The sequence below is a fragment of the Micromys minutus genome (genome assembly GCF_963924665.1).
Source record: "Micromys minutus genome assembly, chromosome: 6".
Taxonomy (NCBI): domain Eukaryota; kingdom Metazoa; phylum Chordata; class Mammalia; order Rodentia; family Muridae; genus Micromys; species Micromys minutus.
This window is the reverse complement of record NC_137975.1, coordinates 29,944,809-29,957,539: the sequence shown is the minus strand read 5'-3', so window position 1 is coordinate 29,957,539 and position 12,731 is coordinate 29,944,809. Positions and strand designations below refer to the sequence as shown.

The window sequence follows — 12,731 nt, the reverse complement described above, 5'->3', positions numbered from 1 at the left end:
GGAGGAAGAGAGAGACAGGGAGGGAAAGATATACTTAGGAGCAAATATTATAATGCACAGAGCAGATGATGGTGGGTAAAGGTCCGAAAGGCTGGAATGTTTTTGAGCAAGCACATAAGAGCTCTATTACTCAGACCTGTGAAAGGCAGAGACCTTAGGAGACAAACGGGCAACCATGGCATCTCAAATAGAATCTGAAGCTCAGTGAGTGGTGTGCAACTGCTGGGAAGAGGCATGCTTCCCATTTTCTCTGAAGCTTCCTTCACTTTTTGACTTAACTCCATACACGACATTACCTTTGCAACCTACAACCGAACTACATTTGTTATCATCACAAACACTGGCCATCTTTCTGTGGGAAATGATTTCCCTCAATATACAACACTTTGGATGTTTATCTTTTTCCCTCAACAGAACAGTGGAGAAAGTGTACCAGTGACAGGAAAAATTTTTAATTTTTTTATATTCTCAGTAACAAGTTTTTAACAGAATGCTTGTTTCTTTAAATATTTTAAAATAACAGTATCAAAAGATAAAATTAGAATTCTCATATAGCTGGCAGGTAAGGTATTTGCCTTCAAGCCTGATGATCTGCGTTCAACTACTGGGACCCAAGTGGTAGAAGGAGAGGTCTAAACTCTTGCCTTCGGACCTACACAAATTCACTCATATTCTCCCTGCCCCCCTCTCTAAGATATACATACACACACACATACATTCATACATATGTGTCTGTAAAAAATAGAAATTAAAAAGTAAATTGAAACTATGAGCTGTTTGCTAGTGAATGTAAGAGGGGTAACTAGAGAGAAAGAGAGTAAGTCTGCATGAGACTTCCAGCTGACTGGATCATGGCTATCTGAGTCCAACCACAGTAAGTAGCCAAGATCCTGTGCTTATCGGGTATAAGAGGTGTCTCAGTCAGGGTTTCTATTCCTGCAAAAACATCATGACCAAGAAGCAAGTTCGGGAGGAAAGGGGTTTATTCAGCTCACACTTCCACATCGCTGTTTATCACCAAAGGAAGTCAGGACTGGAACTCAAGCAGGTCAGGAAGCAGGAGCTGATGCAGAGGCCATGGAGGGATGTTACTTACTGGCCTACTTAGCCTGCTTTCTTTTTTTTTTTTTAATTGAAGAACGTTATTTTTAAAAACAAAGATAAATGTACAAATTTTAAGCTTAGCGTGCTTTCTTATAGAACCCAGGTCTACCAGCCCAGGGATGGCACCACCCACAATAGGCTGGGCCCTCCCCCTTGATCACTAGTTGAGAAAATGCCCTACAGCTGAATTTCATGGCTGCATTTCCCCAACTGAGGCTCCTTTCTCTGTGATTAACTCCACCTTGTGTCAAGTTGACACAAAAACTAGCCAGTACAAGGGGCAAGGATTCATTAACAGGCCTGAGAACTTGAATAGCCTATCCTGAACATACATTGTAAGATCAAGGTCCTGCACAGCCTTTTCATAGGATTTATTTGAAAAACCCTTTCAATGGAATTCATAAGATTTGTCATTTTAAATTTTTAATTTGATAGTTTTGATTTGATATTAGAACATGTACAGTTGGGGGTCTTGGAAGATGGTTGAGTTGATAAAATACTTGTCACACAAACATAAAGACCTGAGTTCATATCCACAGGATCCACAGGGGAATACTCATAGAAAATGAGCACTTGGGAGGTGAAGGCAGTTGGGTTTCAGAAAGGACTGGTAAGCATAGGCTGCAGCCTTTCTCACAAAACAAGGTGATAATAGAGCAGGACAGCCAATGCTGACCTCTGGCCTCCATATGCACTCACATGGTACATAAACTTGTATGTACACACATGGGTACACACACACACATGAACTCATTCACACATGTACATAAGGAAATTTTACATTTGTATTCTCTGCATTCATTCACTATTCAAATATTTGGGAAAGCAAATGTTATAAAAGTTTGAAATCTAAGTGGAAACAACACCCACTTGAGGTAAATATAAGTATCTTGTGAAAAACAATCCCCATCTGAGTTAATACAAGTTATCTGAAGGAACCTTCCTGCTGACTTTCCTTCCATTTGATGGTTTATAACATTTATTTTAATGTTCTGAGAAAAACTAAAAGGAGTCTTTTCCTTTCCCACAGTTATTAAACATGAATATCTATCACTTCTATTTATCTATGAGAGCTCCTATAAAAATAATAACTTGGATAACTTTTGAGAAACAAAGTATTTCCACTATAGCTACAGTCAACAATGTAACAAGCATTGTTTCCTACAATATCCTCAAGTCTACTAAAATGCCCACTGCATTAAATGAAAACCAGGCAATCAACAACTGGGACACTAGCAATTTAAACAGAGTTACAAAGAAGTCTAAAGTTCAATGGGCCATTTACTAAGATGACTAAAGTGTACAATTTTCCCGTTATCATTCTTCCCCACTGGTAGAAGCTATGCCTTGACACATCGTCACATTTTAGACAGCCAAGATCAGGAGCTAAGCATATGCTTGTCCCTAAACTGAGCGCCCTGGTCACAGACATCTATAGCACAGCAGCTGTAGAAGAAGAGGGCCGACACTTACACTCTCCGGGATGGTTGGGAGTCCAGTTATGTCCGGTGTGATGAAGCAGGAGTGCTAGTCAGCAAAAATGAACCACAGTGGGAAAAGATTACATTCATATTCCATATAATTTGTAATAAAGATAAGAAAAAAACACTGACAGGTGAGGGCCACAGACTAACATCCTGGACTTGGTAAATGTGAGTCTTATATGACAGTCTGATTCAAGAAATAATGGTCCCAAAACAGGAGACTTTGAAACAAAACAAATATATTACCAAAACGTTACGCACATACACACACACACATGAATTTTCAAAATATATTTATGTAGACTGAAAAATAAAAGCAGGCTATTTGAAGAGTCTATAAAATCTACTGGTTCCTGGGTTTCTATGATGAGGTCTAGTAAATACATTCTGTAGCAAGTGTACTACTCAGAAAGAACAATGAAAGATAATCTTTCAATAACTGAAATTTTAAAATGTACTTGCTATCCAAAACTATGACCTTATAGATACACCAAAAAATATGTATTAACTACCAGAATAAACAAAGCAATATCATCAGATATTTACATGAAAAGGACACTGAATCTCTACACTCCAGTGTCCCAAATTACATTATCTAAATCAAAATGCAATCATCCAACTGCTCTATTTCTGTTCATATTATGCTAAATGACTTAAATGCCTTAATTACAAAGTAATTTATTTAATATTGTCTTATATCTAAAGAAGAGAAATGTTCGACAGTATTTTGAACAGAGCTGAAATGAATCATAATGCATAATTTTCCAAGGAGGAAAGACAAGAAATAACGGTGACAGGAATCTCATGCAGTGAATGTTCTTCAGCATACTACTGAAAAGAGAAGATGCAAGATTAGGTCTATTAAACACCTTTATTTGACGGTATTTTTCATATTATTGTGCCTCAGAAAAATAGGGGAAAGAAAGTGTAAACAGAAAACATATTCTGATTGGTTACTGTTAATAGTCCATTTCCATTGTCCAAAGAACTATAGTGAATCATAAAGGCACAGTGATCTCAGAAGAGTGATTGTAGAAGTCAGCGTCCTGTTCACTCACCGGCATTAGTGAGGGGTCATCTTTCAGAACTTGCTCACTGGCAATAAATAGCTCTTGGTTCTTATGAGAGAAAAATGAGTATTTTACTTCAAAGGGGAAACTTACACAAAAACATTCCTGTGTCCTGAGGAAAACCCACATTGCTACATTATCCACTGAGAGTATTTGATGATGCTCATTATATAGGAAATTCTAAATTCTGACCTGATAATCTATTCTGGAAGTGTCCTGTGTAAAGTTTTGCACTGTGTGTAGAAAGCCAATGGATAGTTAATCATTTTAAAGTTCTTTTTAAAAAATCACTTATATATTAACTTTTCATGAAATCTGGAATATTGCAGTGACCAATAATCACTTCCAAGAGTTCTAGTAAAGATGCTAAAGAGCATCAGTTTTAACTGTGAGATAAAATTAGTTTCAGGGCTAGTTCACAACAAATACTGTACTCCCCAAACTGCCAATCATCACTAGACAGTGCTGGCACACAGCAATCTGCTTTTGAGATCAAAATAAGTTACTGAACTTCAGGTGTATTTCACTCATAAATTACATAACTGTAACTTGAAAACAAGTATACAAGATTTGTAAACTGTTTTGGACTATTAATCCAAAAGTTTAGCTGTTCATTAGGTATAGAGAAAGATGTTTAACATCATCAAGCACCAAAAACTGTAATATGCTACTTCGCTCCAGTTTGACAAATATTCTAAAGCAGACCAAAAGGAGCGAGTGCTGAGGATCCTGTAAAGAGAACACTGATAGAGAGGTGGTAGAAATGCAAATATGCAAAACCAATATGGGAAGGAACATGGAGGCTTCTCCAAAGGGTAAAACCAGAATTGTCCTATTAATCCAGCAATCGCATATTTTATACACTCAAAAGAAAGGACATCAGTAAACCTGCAGCCCACGTTCAATGCAGTGAGAGTGCACACCCTTGTTCATCAAAGCACTACTCACAATAATTAAAAAATGAACCAACCTTAGCTTCCACCAATAAATACACATTTTAAAAGTAATTTTATTTATGCACAAACATGGCAGACAACAGTCTAGCTATTAAAAGTAAAATTCTGTCAATTGTGGTAATATGAGAAGATTGGAGAATGTTTCATTAAATAATACAAGACAAATAACCATGATTTTATTCACATATTCATCCTAAAAATACTTAATAGAATCAGTGAGATATCACAGCATAGTGTATTAACAGGTACAGTTATTTTATTAAGAAGAAAGTAAGGGTTTGGAACATAGTTCAGTGGTGGATGGCATGGCCGTGGGGACCACATCAAAACCAAACAAAGTAACAGACACCAATATGGTACACTTTGTAAAGATTTATTTAAATGTATATGATGTCTGTGTTTGTATTTATGTACACATGTGTGAGGGTGTCTGGAGGCTAAAGGTGGGCATCAGATCATTGGAACCAGAGATAGATGCAACAGTGAGGCACTGATGGGTGCTGGGGATAAAGCTATCCTCCACAAGGGTAGCAAGGGTCTTAACTGCTCAGCCATCTCTGCAGCCCCAGAAACTATCCTCACTATGTGGTAATCCTCTACAAGTGCTGCTATTATTTAATAAGCACATACATGCTCCATCAGTCTTTGACCAAGGATTTGGATTATTGATAAACACAATAGTTTAAAGAGGTCTTCTTGTCATAAACTCCAGGGCTCTGCTGTTGCCCTCTCTTCTCCCACCCCTCTACTGCATTCCCACTAACCAAGTTCTCTACTTTATTTGGATTTCAATGACTTCGGAATCTTGAGTTTCTCCTTATTTGATCTTTTCTCTAGTTCTCACATAATTTCCATTAATTTTCATGATAGTCTGGATGAACAGATCTTAGAATTTCCTAAATACTTCCAATAACCTAATAAGATAGCAACATTTATGCCTGCAGAAAAAAATACCAAGTCTCCTGGGTTTTCCATTCCATAGTCCCTAGTGGAAATTAATTCTATTCACTTGGGCAGTTTGCAGCAAATGAAAACACATAGAGAGAAGTCAGCAAAGGAGAAAACAAGCATGGTCAAGTGTGTGGAGAGGACTTCATAAGAGCAGAACAGGGCAGTTTCTAAAGCCAGTCAGACCACAAAGGGCTTGCAGAGAATGAAAGGGATGGTGTTTACTTAAGATGCTGACTGGAATGGTAAGACCAGTGTGAGATAAAATAGTAAGATAGGAAAAAAAAAAACTCAGAATAAAATTAGGTGCTAAGTAGATGACCCTGAAAGTCTAAGCAAAAAGTTCAGAAAATTTCTGTATAAAATGCAAAGTTACAGGTAGGTGTGCTGTCTATTTGGGAGGTTAAGACGAAAGGATTGTACATTGGATGCCAGCAAGATCAACATAGTGAGGCTCACAGCCTCCATGCACTCACTACTCTGTTTCAAAATAAAAATAAATAAATGTAGGGTTCTTAGTCACTTTAAGTAGTGTCAGAAAGGGGCACATCTCAGGGAGTAGTTTTCTTAGGAAAACCTGAATACCACTGTTCTGCTGAAGGAACATGTAATCAAGATTCCCAATGAAGCATTGTTATCCCAATGCATCCATGACCCACTCAGCCTTCAACAGGCAAGATTCTTCTTACAACAGATGGAAACTAGCAGAAACACAAAGCTGGACACTGTGGATGAGAGACTCTGCAGTACTCAGTCCTAACTAGACTGTATTTATCAAAGCTCCCTTCAGGACTCAGACATCGATGCAGAAGAGGAAGCAGAAAGAGTTTAAGATCAAGAGGTGATGGATGAGCCAAGCACAGTGTCTTCCAGACCCAAAATGACAGTTGCACATAGAAACCAGAGACTGACCCAGCATCCACAAAGCCTGCACTGAGCCGGATAAGCCAAGTACTAAGAGAAGGTAATGGACACAATGCCCTACTTCTAACCAAGAATCTATTTGCAACTCACACCTCCCGCGAAAGGGGAAATTAGTTTTCTCCGGTGGAGTGTCACTGGGTACCATCCATGCTTTAGGGCAGTCCCCATACCCAGGTGTAGCTAGCCTACATAAAATTGATTCCATGGGGGTTTGCTGTGTGTGTTTTGGTTTGTTAGTATAGTTTTTGTTATACTTGTGGGGCTTTGTTGGTTGTTTTGGTTTTTGGTTCCATTTTTTGCTGTTGCTGTTTCTGAGAGAGAGGGCAAATGAAGAGTAAGAGACAGACAGACATACAGACACAGAGACAGAGACAAAATGAAATAGGGTGGGTAGGAAGGTCAGGGATGATATAAGAGTCTGAAGAGGAAAACACATGATCAAAATAAACTGTATGAAAACAATGTCATATAATTTTACTTTAACATGTGTCTCTGAGGGACAGTGGGTGCCTAAAATACCAAATACATACAGGCACACTGATAAGGTTTAAACCTCAAACAAAGTGAGGAATTACAATTTTTTAACAGAGAACTTTCTAGAGTGTAAGAAAGTTTACTCTGACAGTCTTTATTAGAAGGAACTTAAGGGGAACTGTATAGAATCTGGATCAAGCTGCTGAGATTTGCTGAAAGTGGAAGCAATACAAGCATGAAGACAGTTATTTTATGAGCATAGCAATTGGATTATCCCTCAAAACTGCAAAATGTCTTACATCAATAAACATTTCAAGTAGAATTTCCTTTAAAAAAAATCTTGGCCTATTACATTTTTTTCTTTGTTCATGGAAAAATACCCAGCATAATCACAAGAAATAATGACAGTATCAATAAATTTTAGACTATTTAAAAAATTAACAAAAGATATGAATGAAAGCACCATTCTTTGTTATCAATAACTTTTGATATCAACAAGCCCCAACAACTCCTGGGCACATGGGCCTAAGTAGGTGTATCTGGTTAAGTTCCTAAGTTCCCAGCACACTGGCACTACAAGCTTGCTGTGCACACAAATTCTGGTCGCAGTTCCAGGGGTCATAACTACCCTGGAGGGTGTGTTTGCATGTAAGGAAAGACAAGAGCACCTTAGCTGGATTCTGCATTACTGTGCAACTTTCTCCTGTGAGCCCACCTTCTTTTAGAAAAGTGTGTGTGTGTGTGTGTGTGTGTGTGTGTGTGTGTGTGTGTATCCACATATGTGTGCATGTGTGCATACATTTATGTGTGTACATTTGTATAATTTTTATTATTTATGGATTTAACTTGTTGATATTAGCACTAAGCAAGGTTAACACCATCACTGACATTTTCATAGAAACGGTGATTTGGGAAATGACTCCTGCATCAGGTGTGTACTCTTAAGTCAGAATGAACTGTCTCTGAAAACAAATTATAAAGTACTTACCACACTCAAGTTGACAGGAGTGTTTGCCTTTGGTACTGGGTGGTTATAAAGTGATTTAAGAGTTTCATTTAAATCATCTTCCTGAATCAAAGAAAAGATCATTTCATAATTAAAACATACAAGAATCAAATATAATTTAAAATATCTTTGGATATTACTAATGGGAATGTAAAATGGTATAGCCATAGCAGAAAATAATACTTATGGTCTTTTCTCAAATAATGAAATATTTGAGAAAATGAAACCTATCCCAATACCCAGTGGTTATACCTCCAGATATATGGGAGAAAAACACCCAAACGTAACCACAAGAGTAAGTTGTTTTGTTTTGTTTGAACTAAAGAGTCTGGTAAGTTCTCTCTCACCAGGAGTAGGTCTGAAAGAGGCAGCAGAACAAAGATCCATGTAAATGTCTTATTCCCAATAGACACAGTGTCTACTGAGAAAGGAGAGAGGGAACAGCTCTTGTCACTCATGCAATCGTCCAGCTGTACAGCAACCGCACAGGACTGGAGCCCTAAAGTACTAAGTCACAAGACATCAGCAAGGACAGGCATGGGTCCACCTGTGGGGATCAAGGATGGACAGTGGTCCATCTGTGGGGATCAAGGACAGGCATGGGTCCACCTGTAGGGATCAAGGATGGACTGTGGTCCACCTGTAGGGATCAAGGATGGACAGTGGTCCACCTGTGGGGATCAAGGATGGACTGTGGTCCACCTGTAGGGATCAAGGATGGACAGTGGTCCACCTGTGGGGATCAAGGATGGACAGTGGTCCACCTGTGGGGATCAAGGACAAACAGTAGTCCACCTGTGTGGTGTTCTCCAGTTAAGAAGGCATATAGATGTCATGGTGGTTGAGAGAGGAGAAAAGAAAATGAAATCGTAAATTATAATTCATTGAATACAGAGTTTGGGATTGTTGGGATGTGTTGTATTGGGGGGTTAAAAACAATATAACTGTGATAAATGCCATAAAATTGTCATCTTTAAAATGGCAAAAAAAAAAAAAAAAAGAAAAGAAAAAACTGCTCATTCGATGCAATGTGTATTCTAACACAAGAAGCAATAGAGGGGGAAAAAATCAGCTTACCAGTTCCTTGGCCAAGTAATCTGCCAGAGTATTTAGAAGTTTGTAATAGACTTCAAACCACGGCAAGTAACTGTAAGAAGAATTTAAATGTATATAAAACATCTGAAATTTAGAACCAATAAATAAACAGATAAATCAAAAGTGAGGTGCTATTCTTTACGACCAGTTGATCCTGATAACAGAAAAGAACCACATCCAGACTTTCTTGGCCCGTTCCCTACAGTTCGCTATACCTACTTCCATTTTACGTCAACAGCCTTTGCAAAATGACTTCTTCCTATCTCAAAGCAACCACTGCTTGAAAGTAGGGAAAGGTGTTTATCATAGTATTTATTGTGGAGATGTGAGACCCTAAGAAACATGTCCTTCTTCATGTGAGTACGCTAGAGTGCATACAGAAATTAAGATGATAGCAATGTCTCAGGACAACCACAGTGCAGCAGTTATCATTGGTTTACACAGAATATAGCACATATTTGAATCTTTTTAAATATTACCTAGTTGATACATAATGCAATAGAACTAGGTATATAATTTATTCTTCAAAAAGTGGAACCATCATTACAGACAGATTACTCTAAAAAGTATACATATAAATTGATTTTCAATGACAAACCCAATTATGATTTAAAACTCATTGTGTTATAAATATTCTATTTATTTGCTTATTTAATGTTTTTATTTATTTACTTTTTCATTTTCAAACAGAATCTTACTATTTAGTCCACACTTATTTTTTAATTCAGCTTGTCACTTTTCTTTCAATAAAAATTAACAGCCTAGGGACAATGAAAAGCATGAACAAAACAGTCTGCTACAGAGGAGAACTTGCAAAAAGAAGAGGAAGCTATTAAACTAAACTGCAAAGCTAACTAATAGAAAACAAGAAGGAGGAATGGCAAGTTCAAGCCCTGGAGCCATATGATGTTAGCTAGAGAGAATCACCTCCACAGTGTTAGCCTCTGACCCCATGTATACTCTATAGTTCAGGAGCTGCAACCATTCCCCTACACTGATAATAATTTTATTCTTCTCTCATTTGTTTTCAGAAATCCAAACAGATGAGAAAACAAAACAAAACTCAAAAAGAGAGAATAGCATAATTAAGAAAGGCAGAGAACAACAACATAAACTCTCCCAGGAACTAGAATAAAGACAGACAGTAACTAATAAGAGGGAAAATATCACAACATCAACCTACATCAAGCTATTGAAAGAAAAGGAAAATAAAAAGCAGCATTTTTTAAAATACCACCAGGATGGCTCCCTGCCCTTCAGAACTGAGTATTCTGACTGGAAGTGTGATGTCACAGGAAATGGGGAAGCCACACTTCAGTTTCCCATGAAATTCAAGAACTAGACAAACAACAAAAACCAAGGAATGAAATACCCACCACAATATAAATAAGATGAAATATCAGCACCTAGAACTGCAATTCTCCCAAACCTAGATGCAGAACACAGTACAGACACAATAACAGCCAGAACCAGTCTCCATAGAGACAAGGACCTTCCGAACTAGGTCCTGAGAATAAAACCCAGTGAAGCACAAGGCAAATACATTAAAGTAGCCTTTATGATTATAATAACTGTTCTTAAAAGAAAAATGTATAAAAAATGTTTAAAATTGCCTTTTAAAACAAACCCTATGAAAAGAATCAGTGAAAGGAAATATATAAAAATAAATGCTCAAGACCTGGAACTAGTAATAGAATCAATAAAGAAAACCCTGATACAGAGAAATCTTGAAATGAAAAATTCAGGAATTCAGACAAGAAGCTACAAAATATGAGAGATAGAGCAGAGACTCTCTGTCATGGAAGACAAGACAAAATCCAGTGACAAAACTCCAGGAAACTGTGAAAAGATCACATCAAAAAATAATAAGGATAGAGAAAAGAAAAGAAACTCAGGTTAAAGGCACAACAAATATTTACATCAAGGTCATAGAAGAAAGTTTCCTAGTACAGGGGGAATGACAGGGTGGTGAGGTGGGTGGGAGGGGGAGCATCCTCACAGAAGAGGAGGGGGTATGGGAGAGGGGGGAGCCAGGAAAAAGGATAACATTTGAAATGTAAATGCATAAACTATCAAACAAAGAATGCAAAAAAGAAAAAAGAAAATTTCCCTATCCAAAAAGATGAGGTGCCTATCAAAGTACAAAAATGGAAAACCAAATAGACTGAAGAAGAAAAGAAATTTCCCTCAGCACATAATTAAAACACTGAATTAAAAAAAAAGAAAAAATATTAAAAGTTGCAAGGAAAAGGGACCAAGTAAAATATGAAGGCAGACCTATTAGAATAACACAGGACTTCTCAGTTGAGACTCTTTAAAAGTCAAGAAGGCCTAGACAGATGTTCTACATTCTAAGAAGCCACACATACTACATCAGAGTACAGCAAAGCATTCAGTCCCAATAGATGGAGAAAGAAAGGCATTCCAATAAGGAACCAAACTTAAGCAGTATGCATCTATAAATCCACCCCTACAAAAGGAGCTTGAAATAAAACTTCAGACTAAAGAAGGTTAAACAAACCCAAGAAAACAGGAATAGTTCCAGAAAAGAGAGCAGAGGAAGAGAAGGAGACTTGAATGGGAGGGAGAGGCAAAGGACAGAATTATGAGGAGAGACAGCTAAAATCAAGGGCCATGTGAAAGGTAGCATGAAAACCTACCACAGTAGAAGCTTCTTAGAATACATCTACATACACAGGTGAACTACATAAAATCATTAAAAAACAGGGAGACAGATTGCCAGCTGGACATCTCTTGTCAACAAATGAAGCTTCCAGTGCCAGGAATAAGTTATATTTAATTGAGTTGTACATCCCAGAGGAACCAGGAAGCTGCCATGGCTGTCCTTCATAAACTGACAGAAAAGCCCTATTCTAAAGACAACACCTACAAATTCACTAACACAAGAAAGTCAAGCTGCTGCCTCGCTAGAGCCCTCACCACTATGGGCCAGAGTTTTGGTACTAGAAAATACTCTACATGCTACCAAAGAAAACATGTGAATGCCAACACAGCTATAAAGCCTCTGATCTGTCCTACTTACAAGGCATGCTGACACAGCTTATGAAAGTAACTGGCCAATATCTGATATGACTTAAATCCTACTGCTTAGACTACACAGGTCAGAGACCTAGGGTAAAACAAACATTGCTGTTCAAAAAAGAAAGAAAACGGCGACAAAAAAGGAGGAGGAGGAGGAGAGCAGTAGCAATAAAAATGGCTATTAACCTTCTGCTATATATATTCGTAGCTCAGTATCTTGCACAACCTTCATCGCAGAACCTTCCTTCTGCAGAAGATGAGAACAAATTTCACAGAAACTCCCTGCCATGACCAAATAGTGAGAGTGAGAGACCTTGGAACACTCATCTCTAAATGGCATGGCTCCATCAAACCCCACCCCCCGACTCAGAGAACCCCTCAGAAAAGGAGATAGAAAGAGTGTGAGAGCCAGAGTGAATGGAGGACACAAAGAAAACAAGATGGAAGCACATATGGATTTACAGAGAAGAGATAGAATGAACAGGGCTGCGCCAGACAGGGTCCTGAAACTCATAGGAGAAGGCAAAGCATCCATCCCTAACTCAGAAGCTATCTCTAAGTGATAACTACCTTTAAATGAAATTTTACATTTTTTCCAAGAGTCTTACTGGGGAAACAAACTACCCTG

General features: G+C 37.9%; 1 protein-coding gene across 3 annotated transcripts in view; it reads right to left on the bottom strand.

Annotated features, from left to right (window-relative positions):
• The window catches only part of DENND1B (DENN domain containing 1B), a 213,453-nt gene that overhangs the window by 123,358 nt on the left and 77,364 nt on the right, over nt 1-12,731 (bottom strand). For all 3 annotated transcript variants that reach the window (XR_013975047.1, XM_080917652.1, XM_080917653.1), the window contains 3 exons: nt 9,044-9,113; nt 7,949-8,029; nt 2,578-2,631 (listed from right to left, as the gene is read on the bottom strand). Coding sequence is in view for 2 of the 3 variants with exons in the window: in XM_080917652.1 (XP_080773778.1) it covers nt 2,578-2,631; nt 7,949-8,029; nt 9,044-9,113 (205 nt within the window). In the remaining variant the exon portion in view is untranslated. The remainder of the gene's footprint in view (nt 1-2,577; nt 2,632-7,948; nt 8,030-9,043; nt 9,114-12,731) is intronic.